The sequence below is a fragment of the Lineus longissimus genome, chromosome 11, assembly GCF_910592395.1.
Source record: "Lineus longissimus chromosome 11, tnLinLong1.2, whole genome shotgun sequence".
NCBI lineage: Eukaryota > Metazoa > Nemertea > Pilidiophora > Heteronemertea > Lineidae > Lineus > Lineus longissimus.
The window spans coordinates 12,617,353-12,632,655 of NC_088318.1; the positions used below are offsets into that span (position 1 = coordinate 12,617,353).

General features: G+C 41.3%; 2 protein-coding genes across 2 annotated transcripts in view; both read left to right on the plus strand.

Annotated features, from left to right (window-relative positions):
• Positions 1 to 5,105: 5,105 nt before the first annotated feature.
• On the plus strand, positions 5,106 to 10,619 carry LOC135495284 (uncharacterized). The gene has a single exon (XM_064783748.1). It carries the CDS (start codon positions 5,106 to 5,108, stop codon positions 10,617 to 10,619), a length of 5,514 nt encoding a protein of 1,837 aa, XP_064639818.1.
• Positions 10,620 to 12,344: 1,725 nt separating this feature from the next.
• The window catches only part of LOC135496388 (puratrophin-1-like), an 88,799-nt gene continuing 85,840 nt past the window's right edge, over positions 12,345 to 15,303 (plus strand). The window contains exon 1 of the mRNA XM_064785706.1: positions 12,345 to 12,417. Coding sequence (XP_064641776.1) covers positions 12,370 to 12,417 — 48 coding nt within the window. The 5' untranslated portion in view covers positions 12,345 to 12,369. The remainder of the gene's footprint in view (positions 12,418 to 15,303) is intronic.

Sequence of the window (15,303 nt, forward strand, 5' to 3'; positions counted from 1 at the left end):
GAAAAAGACAAAGTACCCTTTTACCACGACTGAGCATGCGCGTTTATCTCGTTCCTAAAACATCATCTACATAATCCTGTACATTCGAGTAGTGCTTTGAATAAGTAGTTAATTTTCGGAACGCGGTCCCTTGTCTATAAATGGAAACGCGAGCACGTGGCTAAATCAGCTGGGGATAAAAGCCCCTTAGTACTAAGCGGCTCCTCTGAGTGGAATGAACTGGTGAATATACCGATGGTGTAATGAATAAGGAGGTACGGTAAGGATGACCGCGCCCATGATGCCCTTCTAAAAAATTGCCCTTGGCTATTAAAAGGTATTTGTAGGGTAATATAAGGTAAATGAGGGGGTTAAATTAGGCCATATGGTCCAAGTCATAATTTTTTTTTTAAATGAGTGATTAGCTTACTTTGCCAAATGTACTTACCATGACTTCTACATATTGTCTGAATAGACAAGACTATTGTCTGCAATTAATAGTGATTGCCAGTCTTTGTTAATTCTTAATGATTGGTAATTGACCCATATTTGGCCACATGCAGCTAGTCAGACAGTCTAGTGAGTGATTACAGCTCACTATTTCTGTTGAGTGCTTACACTCCAAGGGATAGCATTGTTTTATCATTGTGACCTTGGGCACAGCACTTGGCCCTTTTAACTTTTAGCTTTTATTACAGTGAGGCTTCCCTTACCGGACACCTCTCTATCAAGGACACTTGGTCCTAAACCTGTCATTGACATTACCATTCAGATTGACCTCTGTAATCAGCACACCTCTCTATTAAGGGCAGAATTGGTCAGTTAACAGTCCCAAAGGTGTCCTTAATAGAGAGGTTCGACGTATTTTTTTGAGGGGATGACTATATTGGAATCAGACTTGCCTTGGAAGTTAACCTGCAATAGACCAGCATCCTATCCAGGGGAGTAATACTGATAATATCCCTGCCAACTTTAACTTTTAGCTTTTATTACAGTGGGACCTTCCTTAGTGGACACCTCTCTATCAAGGACACTTGGTCCTAAACCTGTCAGTGTCATTGCCATTCAGATTGATCTCTGTAATCAGCACACCTCTCTATTAAGGGCAGAATTGGTCAGTTAACAGTCCCAAAGGTGTCCTTGATAGAGAGGTTCGACAAATTTTTTGGAGGGGATGACTATATGGGTACCAGGTTTGCCTGGGAAGTTAACCTGCAATAGACCAGCATCCTATCCAGGGGAGTAATACTGATATCCCTGCCAACTTTAACTTTTAACTTTTATTACAGTGGGACCTCCCTTACCGGACACCTCTCTATCAAGGACACTTGGTCCTAAACCTGTCATTGACATTACCATTCTGATTGATCTCTGTAATCAGCACACCTCTCTATTAAGGGCAGAATTGGTCAGTTAACAGTCCCAAAGGTGTCCTTAACTCTTTCAGACCCGGGTGATTTTTTCGCGCGCGACCGCCTGTGCCCGGGCGATTTTCTGAAAAAATGCTAATATTCAACAGAACATAAAAAAAATTCTACTCACCCTATTCTGGAAAACTTTGCACCATTGTAATCAGCTATCCAAGCCCTTTCTTTTGATGTATAATAAGTCTATATATCCTTTAGGGTTACTTTGTATGTTTTGTCCCAAAATCCTGTGAAATTGCGTCATTTGAATTTTTGGAAAAGTTGCGGAAAACTGTTTTTAGTCAATAAAGTCACCAGATTATGAAAATAATTGTCTTTTGTAACTCCTAACTTGATTCCAATTGAAAAGGAACAATGTTCTAACATATTTACAAAGTTTGTTGGGGTTTTTGCCTCAAATTGACCTCTAAATCAAATGGTAGTTTTAACTTCTCTTGTCGAAAAAAATCGGGACCGATTTGCACTGGCCATGTTGGTTTTGACATGTGTCATTTGAGGCCCTCTATCCGACCGCCAAATAACTAAATATCGTCTGCAAGGCTGTCAAATGATTGGAATAGATCGTTAGTTTCATCAGCTGTGAGTAGGAGGCGTATAGAAGGCTCTAGGAAAGCAGAAACCAGTTTGAAATGGGCCAATATGCCATCACGAGTATACTCGTGCCTGGGCAATCCGCCATGTTTGGCCATCACGAGTATACTCGTGCCTGGGCTTGAAAGAGTTAACATAGAGGTTCGACGTATTTTTTTAAGGGGATGACTATATGGTTATCAGACTTGCCTTGGAAGTTAACATGCAATAGACCAGCATCCTATCCAGGGGAGTATGACGAATAATATCCCTGCCAACTTTAACTTTTAACTTTTATTACAGTGGGACCTCCCTTAGTGGACACCTCTCTATCAAGGACACTTGGTCCTAAACCTGTCAGTTTCATTACTATTCAGATTGACCTCTGTAATCAGCACACCCCTCTATTAAGGGCAGAATTGGTCAGTTGACAGTCCCAAAGGTGTCCTTAATAGAGAGGTTCAACGTATACAATTTGTTTTGAGGGGATGACCATGCATTGGAAGGGCTGTTGTTAGCTGACAAAGATTGTCCTTCATACTTTTAATAATTATACCAGAGAGATATCCTTCAAAATACATGAAGGTGTCTCTAAAGAGGTTGGGTCTATAAGTTGGGCCAAGAAAACTCAAGGTCAATTCGACTTTATTTCTGTCAAATTGTGTCAATTTGATAGCAAATCATGAATTCTAGAACTGTAACATGTTAATGAGGGGAATATCGTCAGATGGCAGCATGGGTGAATGGCCAGTTTGACAGTTGTCAAAAATGCAAAAGAATGCCTACCACGGATGAGTGTTTTGTTTTTTCTTTTTGAATTGGGGTTCATTGATGCCAAGAAAACTGTGAGAATTTCCCAATAGAGACCTATGGAGACAGTCCTTGTAAAGCACTTTGATACATGCCCTGGTCAATGAAAAGCACTAAAAGTCACTGTTATGAGCAATGGGGGGAGCATGCAAAGTGCCAGAATGACCCAAAAGGGTTATGAATCAACAGACAATCATGTATTCAAGTCAATTTTAATAATTGCCCACTTAACCCAACATCAAGCACTCATATCCTTTTAAAGGCCTCACTGTTTGTTTTAAAAATATTTGAAAGTTGTAATTGAATTTGAAATTTGAAATTGTGTTAATACATACTGAATATAAATTTCATCAATGGCTTGGTGTAGGCAGATATACGGATGCTTTAGAAACCAAGTTTCAGTAAATTTGAATGCAAAATAACTACACAAACGCATTGTGTATAACCCTGGACCACCAGTAATTACAAACGGTGTACCCCTTTAAAAACCTCATTGTTGACTATTTTATAACCCTTGCAATTTCCTGGATTTTATAGGCTGTCTATAATACGCCTGGTCATCTTTGTGGGTCGCATCACTTCCGAAGAGGTACATCGGCTGTATGACAGATGATATCACATATATAAGGTATGGGTAACTTTTTTGTTCTTTTGTTTTGCTGAAATTTTCTGTCAAGGTCTTTCTGATGATTTTTATGGTCACGTCTGCTCTAAAGTTTGCCGAGAAGACATTCACCTCAGATTTTAGCAAGCAATTGTGGTTGGATTGTTGTGTGTATTTGACCTTTGTATATGTGTATGATACAGAGTAACCACCCTTTTTACAGCAGACACTTCTGTAATCAGGATACATCTCATCTTGTAGACAGACAAGCTGATATCGCTAAGTCTTTTTAACATGCTCCCACTGTATTAACCCTTTTACTGCAGCAGCCAGTTTTCAGCTGAACAGTGCTTACATTTATGTACTTTTTATGTTCAAAAGTGTTGTCAGCCACTTTTGGCCAGCTTCACTAATCCGTCTAATTTGGTCAACAGACCTACTGAGAATTTTCTTTTCTTGAAATCCTCTCTTGCAGTAAATGATTTCCTGCACTCTATTCTCTGATAATTTTATCTTGACTGACAACATAAAAGTTGAATCTATTTTTGAGGCTATTATTGTGTTATATAATATGAGGTGAATTTGCAGTGAATTTTTAGGCATCCAGTATCACTGACCATCTGTCATAGTAGAACAGTGAAGCTTCTCACAGACCAGCAATTTAAATCGCTGTGTAGGCCTACTGCAATCATGTTCTCATGCAACAAAAATTGCTCACTTCTGGTTGTCATTCATTTCATTGCAGGTGCCTGCGATAGCAATCAGTGATTGCAGTGACCTGCAATCTTTATCAAACCCAACTGTTACCTGTTTTCCTGCAGACAGATATTTTGCATCGTTGCAGCGACAAGAGCCGCAATTATAAATCGCTTGTTTGCATTACAATTCATTTGGATTGGAAAAGCAATTACAAAATTCATAATCTACCAAAGTATCAATCAGTGTGTTCAGGCCAGTTTATTTTTTGTGAAATGAATTTCAAAAATAAGGATGGGCAAAAGTTTCGCAGTTTACAGATTTAGAAGGCATCAGTAGGCAAATGCCCTGTAGCTGAACTGTTTTAACTGGAAATTTTCTTTGGAGGGGGTTGACATGGTTCCGCCTTGAAGAATGTGTTGGAATTTGTGTTAGTTGGGCAACTTTATTTAGTCGTGGTATCATTAACTTTCAGACTTGTCAACTGGACCCCATGGCATGATGTAATGTGATAAGAGGTTGGGTAATGTCTATTTTCAAGGTGATCATCGGTTTGTGTCGGGAATTGTCATCCCGAATATACTAAAGTACATCAAGTGTCAATTCAGCCCACGCTAGGTCCTGGCGACTGGTACAGAAGACATCCGTTTCTGGTACATTTCACCAATCTAGGGATGGTCACTCGGGTTCTGTTTATCTTAAAGGCCTTCCCACACCAAGAAACAGGAAGTGACTCATGCTTTCTTCAGAAGCCAAGGTTTGGCAAGATTAGTATTATAGCAAATAAAGTTAGTTCTCTGATGGTAACCAAAGAGTTTGCCTCGTTCTATAGCATCATATCCCCAAACTTCCACATGGTGCCGTGACCAGGATTTTTGGGTTTTGCAACACGGAATACGGAATACGGAATACACAACGCAATACTACGGACGGAATTTACGGCGACAAATTCGCGGATTACGGAATAAACACTGATACGGGCATCAAGTTTATTACGGACAATTGAATTTCAACTCGGCATGGCAGACGAGAACGAAGAGAACGAAACCATGGAAACGGCGGAAACGGTTCCAAGGGAGAAAACTCCTGAGGAAATAGCGGACTTGAATCGCAAGTATAATAAACGTAAGGCTCTAATCAAGGCCTTTGATCGTGAATTCGAGGGGGTTGAGGACATTCTCTCCAAAGAAATCCCAAACAAGGCGGAACAAATTCTGGCAGAGGCCAGTCTTGAAGAACTTAAGAACATATTCGACAACGAATATGAATTAAATAACGATATCGAAGCGGAACTCGATGGCGGCGAATTCATCATTGAAATGGATAACATTATCGTGCGGCGGAGTCATGAGCGAAGACGTCTCATGCGTGTAAAACTGTTCGTTGAGGATTTCAAGGAGCACGCAAAAGCGGAAACAAAGAGGGAGAAACGGGACGGCACACCTTCGTCGGCAAAAACGGCAAGGTTGCCAAAACTAAGGCTTCCCATATTTGATGGGACATTCACAAAATGGACAGCCTTCTGGGAGACAATGGAAGCAGACGTGATAAACGGTAACTTTTCGGATATTACAAAATTTAGTTATATCCTAGGGCAATTAAAGGGACCAGCGCTGGATGCGGTCACAGGCATCCACGCGACGGGAGATAACCTCGAGACGCTGACGACAACACTAAAGGAGAGGTTCGGGCAACAACGGAAAATTGTCCGAGCTCACGTGTGCAGCATTTTCGACTTGGAGCCACCCGGACATAGCTACGCAGCACTGAGCCAGTTCTACAACCACGTCATGGGAGACATCAGATCGCTCAACAACCTGGGCATCGACACGGAAGAATGTGCGGCGTTCATCATCCCAACGATGGAGAGGAAGCTGCCGAGACAGTTCCAGGACAAGATGGGGACCAGCGGACAGGACGGAGCCTTCAACCTGAAGGCGTTTTTAGAAACTTTCGTAAAGCACCTGAACAATCTAGGAGAACGTTTCAGTAGTGAAAATCGCGAGAAAACCAAACCCGCTGAAAGTGCGAACCGGAAACCCATCTCTGCCGCAACCTTAGTGTCCAACAACGGGACAAAACCAAAATCATGCGTGTTCTGCGATGGAGACCATTTTCCATCAAATTGTACAAAGGGTGATTCGGATCGATTCGCGGTGGTCAAAGCCAAGCGCTTATGTTTCAATTGTCTCCGACCGCACTCTGCCAGGAATTGCAGCAATCGCAAAAATTGCAACGTCTGTAATCGCAGACATCATTCATCTCTGCATAATCACTTTGCTCAACATTTTGGCGCGACGAATGCTGGTGAACAGCAAGGCGGTTCTAGTACTACTCAAACATGTGCGATACCGCGTGAAAAATCACGGTGTCCAGTAGGCCTATCCGGTGCAGGCCTATGCGACAAATCAGAGTCGGGAAGTGTCGTAAAATTAGAATCCAATAAGTTGGATAGGCCTAACGGATCGGAACGCAAAACTAGGCCTATAGATCCTGCTGCTGTAGCAGCTGAGACGGCAGAAAACAACAAAATTGTTTTGTTGGAAACGGGTCGTGTCACCTTAGAAAATGGTGATGCACAAATTAAGGCAGGGGTACTCATAGATCGGGGCAGCATGCTGTCATACATTCGCAAAGATACGGCTGTAAAATTAAAACTCCAGCCACACGGTAAGCAGTACCTAAATGTCAACGGTTTCGGGGGTCATGTAAGCAAACGGTGCTACGACATGGCATCGGTTAATGTAGCTACTAATGAAGGGCCGAAGGTCATGGATGTCTTAATCACAGATGAAATTGTGAAGCCGATAAACCAAAGCGGATGGAAAAAATGTTTGAATCATGATTACATAAAGGAATTACCCCTAGCGGACAATCTTGGTGCCAAAACTGGCAAATTAACCATAGATTTACTCATAGGATGCGATAGTGCATATTTGTTCTTGGAAAATCGCATTATCACGGGAAAACGTGGTCCCACTATACAGTTTTCAAACATCGGTTGTTTCTTGTCAGGCCCATTAGAAATAATCCAAGGGGATAGCGCTGATGCCACGACCGCCGTGGTCGGCCAAGGTGATAACGAAAGTGAGGATCGGGAGGCGGAATTGTTGAAAACTTACATGGAATCAATAACGGTCAAAAATGACGAAGGAAGCGATGGTAAGTACGATGATCAATTCCTCTCAAACTACCTTGATAAAATGCAATTCAAAGAAGGTCATTATTATGCTCCACTCCCCTGGAAAGATGACTACCCGGAGTTAAAAACCAACGTGGACGCCTGTAGGTCCCGCCTCAATCAGGTTACATCTAGGCTTAGAAAATTGAATCTTGCTGATCAATACATGAAAGTAATGCAAGAAAATCTTGATAAGGGGTATGTCTCAGAGATCAGTGATGCACAGGCCTTAAAAGAATCAGATTGTCACTTCATGCCACATTTTCCGGTATTGAGAGAAAGCGCAACCACTCCTGTTAGAATAGTGTTCGATGCTAGTTGTGGTTCGCCATCATTGAATGATTGTTTACACGGTGGGCCAAATATGACACAAGATCTGGTAAGGTTGTTGATGTTATTTCGGACGGGAAAGTATGCTATCAGTGCAGATCTGGCCCGGGCTTTCTTATCGGTTAGGTTGCTCGAGTCGGACCGGAAGTATGTGCGTTTTTTGTGGTACAAAGACAACGACATGACGAAAGAAGTTGTGCCGTATACCTGCAACACAGTCATCTTTGGTAATGTCAGTAGCCCATTTGCCTTGGCAGTCACCTTGCATAAACATCTGACTCAGTACAACACACCTGTATCACTAGACATGTTGGCAAAGACATACGTTGATAATTTGTTGTCAGGGGTCGGCTCAGAATCGGAAGCCTTGAAGTATTACCATGAAGCTAGAGAAATCATGTCTTCGGCAGCCTTTGACTTACGGCAATGGGCCACAAACTCGGAAAAACTGAATGAGAAAATACACGAAGACGGTACAAATGCAAAAGCAGGTCCACAAAATGTCCTTGGCTTAAAATGGCATTGTGTCAGGGATGAGCTTTCCGTTAGCGAGAAACGATTTGAAAAGGACAAGGTCCACACAAAAAGAACGGTAGTCTCAGAGACTTCTTCGATTTTCGATCCTCTTGGTCTTGTGGGTCCAATGGTTGTGCCAGCTAAAGCGTTCGCAAACAAACTGTGGGTTGAGAGTAAGTCTTGGGACGAGCATCTGACTGAGGATCAGAAACATGAGTGGAATGACATTCGGGTGTCATTACAAAGAGCGGATGAGATAAAATTTCCAAGATGGTTGAATCTTGAATCAGATAATCAGTTGGAAATCATTGTGTTTTGTGATGCATGCCCAACTACGGCAATCGGGTGTGTAGCATATGGTAAGCAAGGCAACCGGGTCACATTGCTGGGTTCTAAGAACAAGGTGGTATCGCAGAAAAACAACAATCTGACGGTACCAAAATTAGAATTGCAGGCCATGGTGATGGGAGCCCAATACGCAGATTACTTGGTCAACACATACAGGGACACTTACGCAGGAGTACACGTAACTCTCCTCACTGATTCGGAGATAGCCTTGTATTGGGTGAAATCTGACAAAAAGTTGCAGCAATTTGTCAAAAATCGGGTTGACCTGATCAGAAAGCTCACAAAGGTCGAGCAATGGTTTCACGTCAGAACGGCTGACAACATTGCTGACATAATATCACGGGGTACAACACTCCAGGGACTGGGGAGCTCTGTTTGGTTACAGGGACCCAAGTGGTTAAAAGACGACAGCATCACTTGGCCAATCAATCCCCTAAATGATCACAAAATTGAGACAGTGTTGGTAGGGAGTGTAGAGGTGGAAAATGAATTTCTTCCAAAAAACACTAGGGTAGGCCTAACACAAATCATGGATGTCCAACGCTACAGCTCCTACACCAAACTGTTAAAAGTGACCTCATTGGTCACCCGAGCTTTCAAACGTGGAATTCAGGCCAAGAGCAAAATTTCAGCGGACGACATGCACGCCGCGGAACAACTATGGATTCGTAGCACTCAACAAGAGGGGTACAGCGATGTTCTGACTTATCTACGGGCAGAGAAAGCAAAGAAGCAAAAGCTTCCCAAGCGACCACCATTGGTCAATCAACTAGGCCTATTTCTCGCAGACGATGGCATGATTCACTGCGGGGGGAGGGTGCGTAACGCAAATGTCGAATTGGACAGGAAGTTTCCGATTCTACTTTCAAAAACTAGCTTTTTGTCAACGCTGATCATCCGGGATGCGCACCAACGTATAGTGCATTATGGTACTGGGGCAACAATGTGTGAACTCCGGAAAAAATTCTGGATCACATCCATGCGTTCTACAGTTCGTCAAGTTGTCAAACGTTGCGTAATCTGTAAGGTTGTAGCTGGAAGACCTTACTTGACACCACTGGCACCAGAGTTACCTGAGTTTCGGTTAAATGAACTAACCGCATTTAGAGCATCAGCAGTAGACTTTACAGGTCATATTTACGTTCGCAATAGGCCCACAAACAAGGTACAGAAGGTCTATGTAGCATTATTCTGTTGTCTGACAACTAGAGCGGTTCACTTAGAAGTAGTCCCAGATATGACGGTTGAGTCATACTTGCGTGCCTTCAGACGGTTCACATCAAACTGTTCGACACCTAAACTTGTCTACTCGGATAACGCCAAAACCTTTAAGGGCGCAGAAACAGAAATCAAACGGTTGTTAGCTAACGTGAGTGGTGAAAGAGTTCAGAATCACCTTACTAGAAACGGCATCTCTTTCAAATATATACCGGTGCAGGCTAGTTGGTTTGGAGGTGTGTATGAACGCCTTATCGGGGTAGTAAAAAGCGCCATCAAGAAGACGCTTGGTAAGGCTCTGGTTGACAGTGATGAATTAAACACCATGGTTAAAGAAATACAACAAGTTGTAAACAACAGACCGCTAACATATATGTCGTCGGAGCCAACTGAATTAGGTTTACACGCGATCACTCCGAATCACCTAATTTTCGGTAGAGATATGGATCTCTTACCTCACCAAGAGGTAGAAAACGCAGAGTTCGATCCAACATATGGCGGGAAAACCGCACTGGAAAAAATGGCACACCACAGATGCGTATTGATCAATCATTTTCGGAAACGTTTTTATGACGAGTACGTGGCCGTGTTACGGGAACGTCACATGTACGAAGTAAGTAAACAGAACGCCACAGCAGACACAATACGCTGTGGGGACGTGGTCTTGGTTCATGATAAGGATGAACGTCGGATTAACTGGAAATTAGGAAAGATCGAAAGTTTGAATACCGGCAAAGATGGGTTGACGCGTTTCGCAACTGTGCGCACAACATCGGGTAGATCAAACCGTGCGATTGGAAAATTATATCCCCTGGAATTGCATGTTGGTCCAGAGGAAGTGCCGCCAAAGGCGGGAAATCACGTAAACGAAGGTACGCGACCGCAGCGCGCAGCTGCGAAACTCGCACGTGAACGGATACAGAGACAATCTCAAGACTAAGAGAATTCTCTCAAAAACTTTGTGTGAACTATATGCATGATAAAAGACACTTGTTATTGACATTTAGTTTAGTTTTCAGTAAAGGTTGATCGGAAATCATTCATATCGGAACTTAGTTGAGTTTAGTTTGAAGTCATCACATTACCTTTAAGTGTATACTCATTCGTTGTTGATGTTTAGACACACGACTAGTAATTTCTCGGAATAACCAAGATTCGGATAATTGTCAATCGTGACATTGTTTACAGTAAGATGGTTATAATTATATCGAGTTCACGTTCTTTGTCGTGTAAACAATATTCTTTCTGATGGCTGATTACATTACAAGTTTAACTTCAAGGATGTCAAGTTGACATCATCTGTTGATGGATTTGTCAACTTTTAAAGGTACAAGTTTCTAGGGTTTTAATTAGTATGCATGTTTTTTAGGTTTCACTTGCATTTACTGTTTCTTGGCCGCGGGGAATGTCGGGAATTGTCATCCCGAATATACTAAAGTACATCAAGTGTCAATTCAGCCCACGCTAGGTCCTGGCGACTGGTACAGAAGACATCCGTTTCTGGTACATTTCACCAATCTAGGGATGGTCACTCGGGTTCTGTTTATCTTAAAGGCCTTCCCACACCAAGAAACAGGAAGTGACTCATGCTTTCTTCAGAAGCCAAGGTTTGGCAAGATTAGTATTATAGCAAATAAAGTTAGTTCTCTGATGGTAACCAAAGAGTTTGCCTCGTTCTATAGCATCATATCCCCAAACTTCCACAGTTTGATAAGATCGCTTTCAACGCCATAATGTGCGGAATTTCCCTCTGACAGTATCATGATGATGGCTTTGTTGTTGCAGCATAAAGGAGCCGATTCTCTCTGTGAGGGATGCTGCTGTGTCACGCTTGTTTCTTTGTGTTGGCGTCATTATTTGACGTATATTCTCATCTTGATGGGCAGAAGCAATCGGCTGCACACTGGGCTGGCTTTGACATGTTTGTTATAAAAAATGCATACACGAGAGTCTCAAAATTCATTATTTCCGATTATTCTCTAAGATTAAACTTGATTTACGTCCATTACCCATTGTATACCATGATAAACTTTTTGAAGAAAAACCAACATAAATATGCATGAAAATATATTCAGGTTTACAGTAGATGTTTTGAAGACAACCTCTGTCAGTTGCGAGGAAAAATCCTTTAAATTATTCAAAAATCAAAGTTTTCTTTGCAAAAAGTTTACTGCCCTGGAGGAATGTAAATAACACATATGTAGAACAGTCTGAATCAACCCTGTTGCTCGGCAACATGACAACAATGAAACATGGCTTATGATGTCCGACATTGTTCCCATATGCTGAAATTTACTTTGTGACATCACAATGAACAATGTAACAGTACTAATGAATCTGATAATTGCGCTTTTTGTTCAACCTGTCACACCCTTTGATGGGTTGTACCAAATTATTTTTAAGTGTTCCATTGACAGATGGAGGCTCCATTTTTCATTGAGGGGGTTGTTCGAAAGCCAGATGGATTTTCGAGAAGTTACACTTTGATCTCACTTTGCATAGGTTGGGGTCTGTGTGGTACAATAGTGATGCTTTATAACAATACACTGCTGTGCCGTTTGCATGCACGTGTCTTTAAATTTCATTCCTGCCGATTTCCTATTAAAGGAATGTTTACGATTTGTAACAAATGATTTAATGCACGAATAACTTGTCAATCCAGCACGTATGTGTTTGATAAAGCACGGAACATGGCATTTGTGATTATCGTAGAACCGTTCTTTCGATGGATTCATCAGGTAGGTCGAACAATAGATTATTAGTTAAAGAGTAAGTTGTGTCCTATCTTTCTTAGGACCCAGTGGCAGCGTCATCAAGATGAGTACAAATGCATTATAGTTTATTAAAATCTTGTGATATTGCTGTGCCAATCCAGATTTGCTTGATGCAGTTGCAGTTCAAAGGATATTTTTATTTGACATATGTTTGCCATATGTTATTATACATCATGTTTAAATTTTACCAATACTAAAAACTGTCAGACAGTATATGGCTCTTTTGTCTATGAATATAAAAATTGGTATCGTTTACAGGAACTGTTGGTTGGCCGAGTTTAGAGTTACATATACTCACTGATGTGTATGATTGTGTTTGGTGAAACCAATTAGTGAAGAAATCCAATAGCTTTTTCATTGTATTAAATTAGTGAAGTAATGATCTTCAATTTGGACCCCTGTAACGTTGAGCACTTTTTATTGCTGCGACATGCAACAATTATTGCTGTGATGAGCAATAAAAAGAATTTGATATCGCAGGTCCTATTACTGATTCTTGTTGCAGGTGCCTGTGCTGACAACAGCTAATGCACAATTTTTGTTGCATCCAATAACAGTCGCGGCAACCAAAATCACTCGCATTGGGAGGCTTAAGGTTGATTGATTTGCCTGAGGTAAATTTGTTATTCAGTAAGTAACTATACAGTGGAACCTCCCTTAGTGGACACCCCTCTACTAAGGACACCCTCTCTATTAAGGACAATAGTTTTTGACCAAATTGGTTGTAGTCATTCAATACGACCTCTCTAATCAGGACACCTCTCTATTAAGGACAGCACTTATCAGTCCCGAGGGTGCCCTTATAGAGGTTTTGCTGTATATTCCACTTCAGTCAAATACCATTCATGTGCATTACAATATATAGGTAAAGTTGGATTTCAAGGACGAAATAAAAAGAGGTCGAGATATTTGAGGCACACTCAAATTTTTAAACGGACCAAAAAAGTAACACAAGCCTGAACCAATAATGTGCTTAAGGCACCTATGGCTAGGTTTCATTTATTTTTAGAGTAAATAAGGAATAGTCTTTTATATTCAAATATGATCAATGTTCTCAGCATAATGTGATCATGAATATGATATGTTCAGTGTGCCAGTTAAATAAATATGCTGAACATGAGCCGTAACTTCATGAGAGCAGAATTTCAGCCCTTTTCACTATCTCTTCAGCACCTTCATATCATTTGAGACCCATTATTGCGATGTCTACGGTACTTGGAACGTTTCTGTATGGTCGAAATAATTTTAGCCTATTGCGTGCCACGTTTACTGTTTCCACACTTGTGTGAACTTCATCAATCAACAATGTCTTATAGAGCGCCAAACTCCAGGTAAACCTGCTAAAGGCGCTACCTCGCCACCAAGAAATGCTTCCTCGAACAGCCAGGATTTTAGGAGTCGTTTAAAAGCAAGCAGCGCGTCCGCCCCCTGATGTGCTCCGGTAGGGCATTCCACAACCGGGGACCACATGATGAGAAGCAGCGGTCACCGAATCCATTTGAATGTCGAATTGTTATCTTTCTGCCAACTTGTGACTATCTATCTGCTTATTTCTTGAATAATTTGCCACATAAGTTGGCTGAAATGGACTCTGTAGGCAGTAGCTAGGTATAAGGCAAGATAAAGTTACAAGAAGTCGCCGATAGGGGTCGCCCACATCTCACAGTACGTCGAAATGATTCACCGTTGTACGAGGAATATATTTAGTGCTGAATCTAACAAGACCCAGTGCCCTTACTGTGTATGATCGATGGCCAATTTGACCTGCCTGCTCCCCTTGAGCACAGCAGAATCAATGATTAGACAAGACCACTAATGAATATTCATAGGTTGGAGGGTCGAGGCCTATCAATTAGACGAGTGCATGTTTTTAACTCTCAAGTACATATTTGGAGAGGTATTGAAAAAGAATTTGTTGTGGCAAGTCAACAGATATAAAGAAATTATTTGATGGAAAAATTAATTTCGAATTTTGCTAATTAGACGAGTGCATGTTTTTAACTCTCAAGTACATATTTGGAGAGGTATTGAAAAAGAATTTGTTGTGGCAAGTCAACAGATATAAAGAAATTATTTGATGGAAAAATTAATTTCGAATTTTGCTAATTTGGTAATAGGGGGCGTGTTTTGAGATTTTTCTGCCAGTTGGCTGAAAAGAGTGGAAATATCAATGTCTGTCTAATTTGTCGATTATCAAAAAATTTCCGTGGTCAACTACCAGTTTATTTTTCACCATTTACTTGCCCGACTGTCCGGAATATCATATCAAAATTTCAGATTCACAACCCCACGCAGTATTTGATGCGTCGCGGTCAACCATTGACAATTTAACTGCTAAAAGGCTTAAAAAATCAATTGTGGTCTTGTCTCTGATCAGTGAAACATGATGCGATGCAAATTAGTTCATAGATGACCTTGAAGATGGAGCCACTGACAGTGTGCACTGGTGACTGATCTGCAATTGGTGGTCTGGTATGTCTACATTAGAAGTGTGGTCGCGCTGCATGGTGTGGGTGGAAACCGTGACAGTTATTGTGAATGTCAACCACTCCTTTGTCACTCTATCAGTCCTCGAGCAAAAAACACTTTGACCTTTGCAAATTAAGGCCTAAAAGAGGTGTCGCCAGTCAATGACCTCACTCCCACACATTCTTATGAATATTTACCCTGGCTGCTTGAGAAATGCTGAATATTACTTGTATGTCATGTTTAGATCTCTACCTTGAAATACCAGAACAGATTGATCCAAATATGAGCAAGGAATTTGTGGGAATGACCCACTAAAATGTATTTGATGTTTGTCAATATATCTGATAGTATTTTGATGTCAAAATTCATTTGGGGAGAATC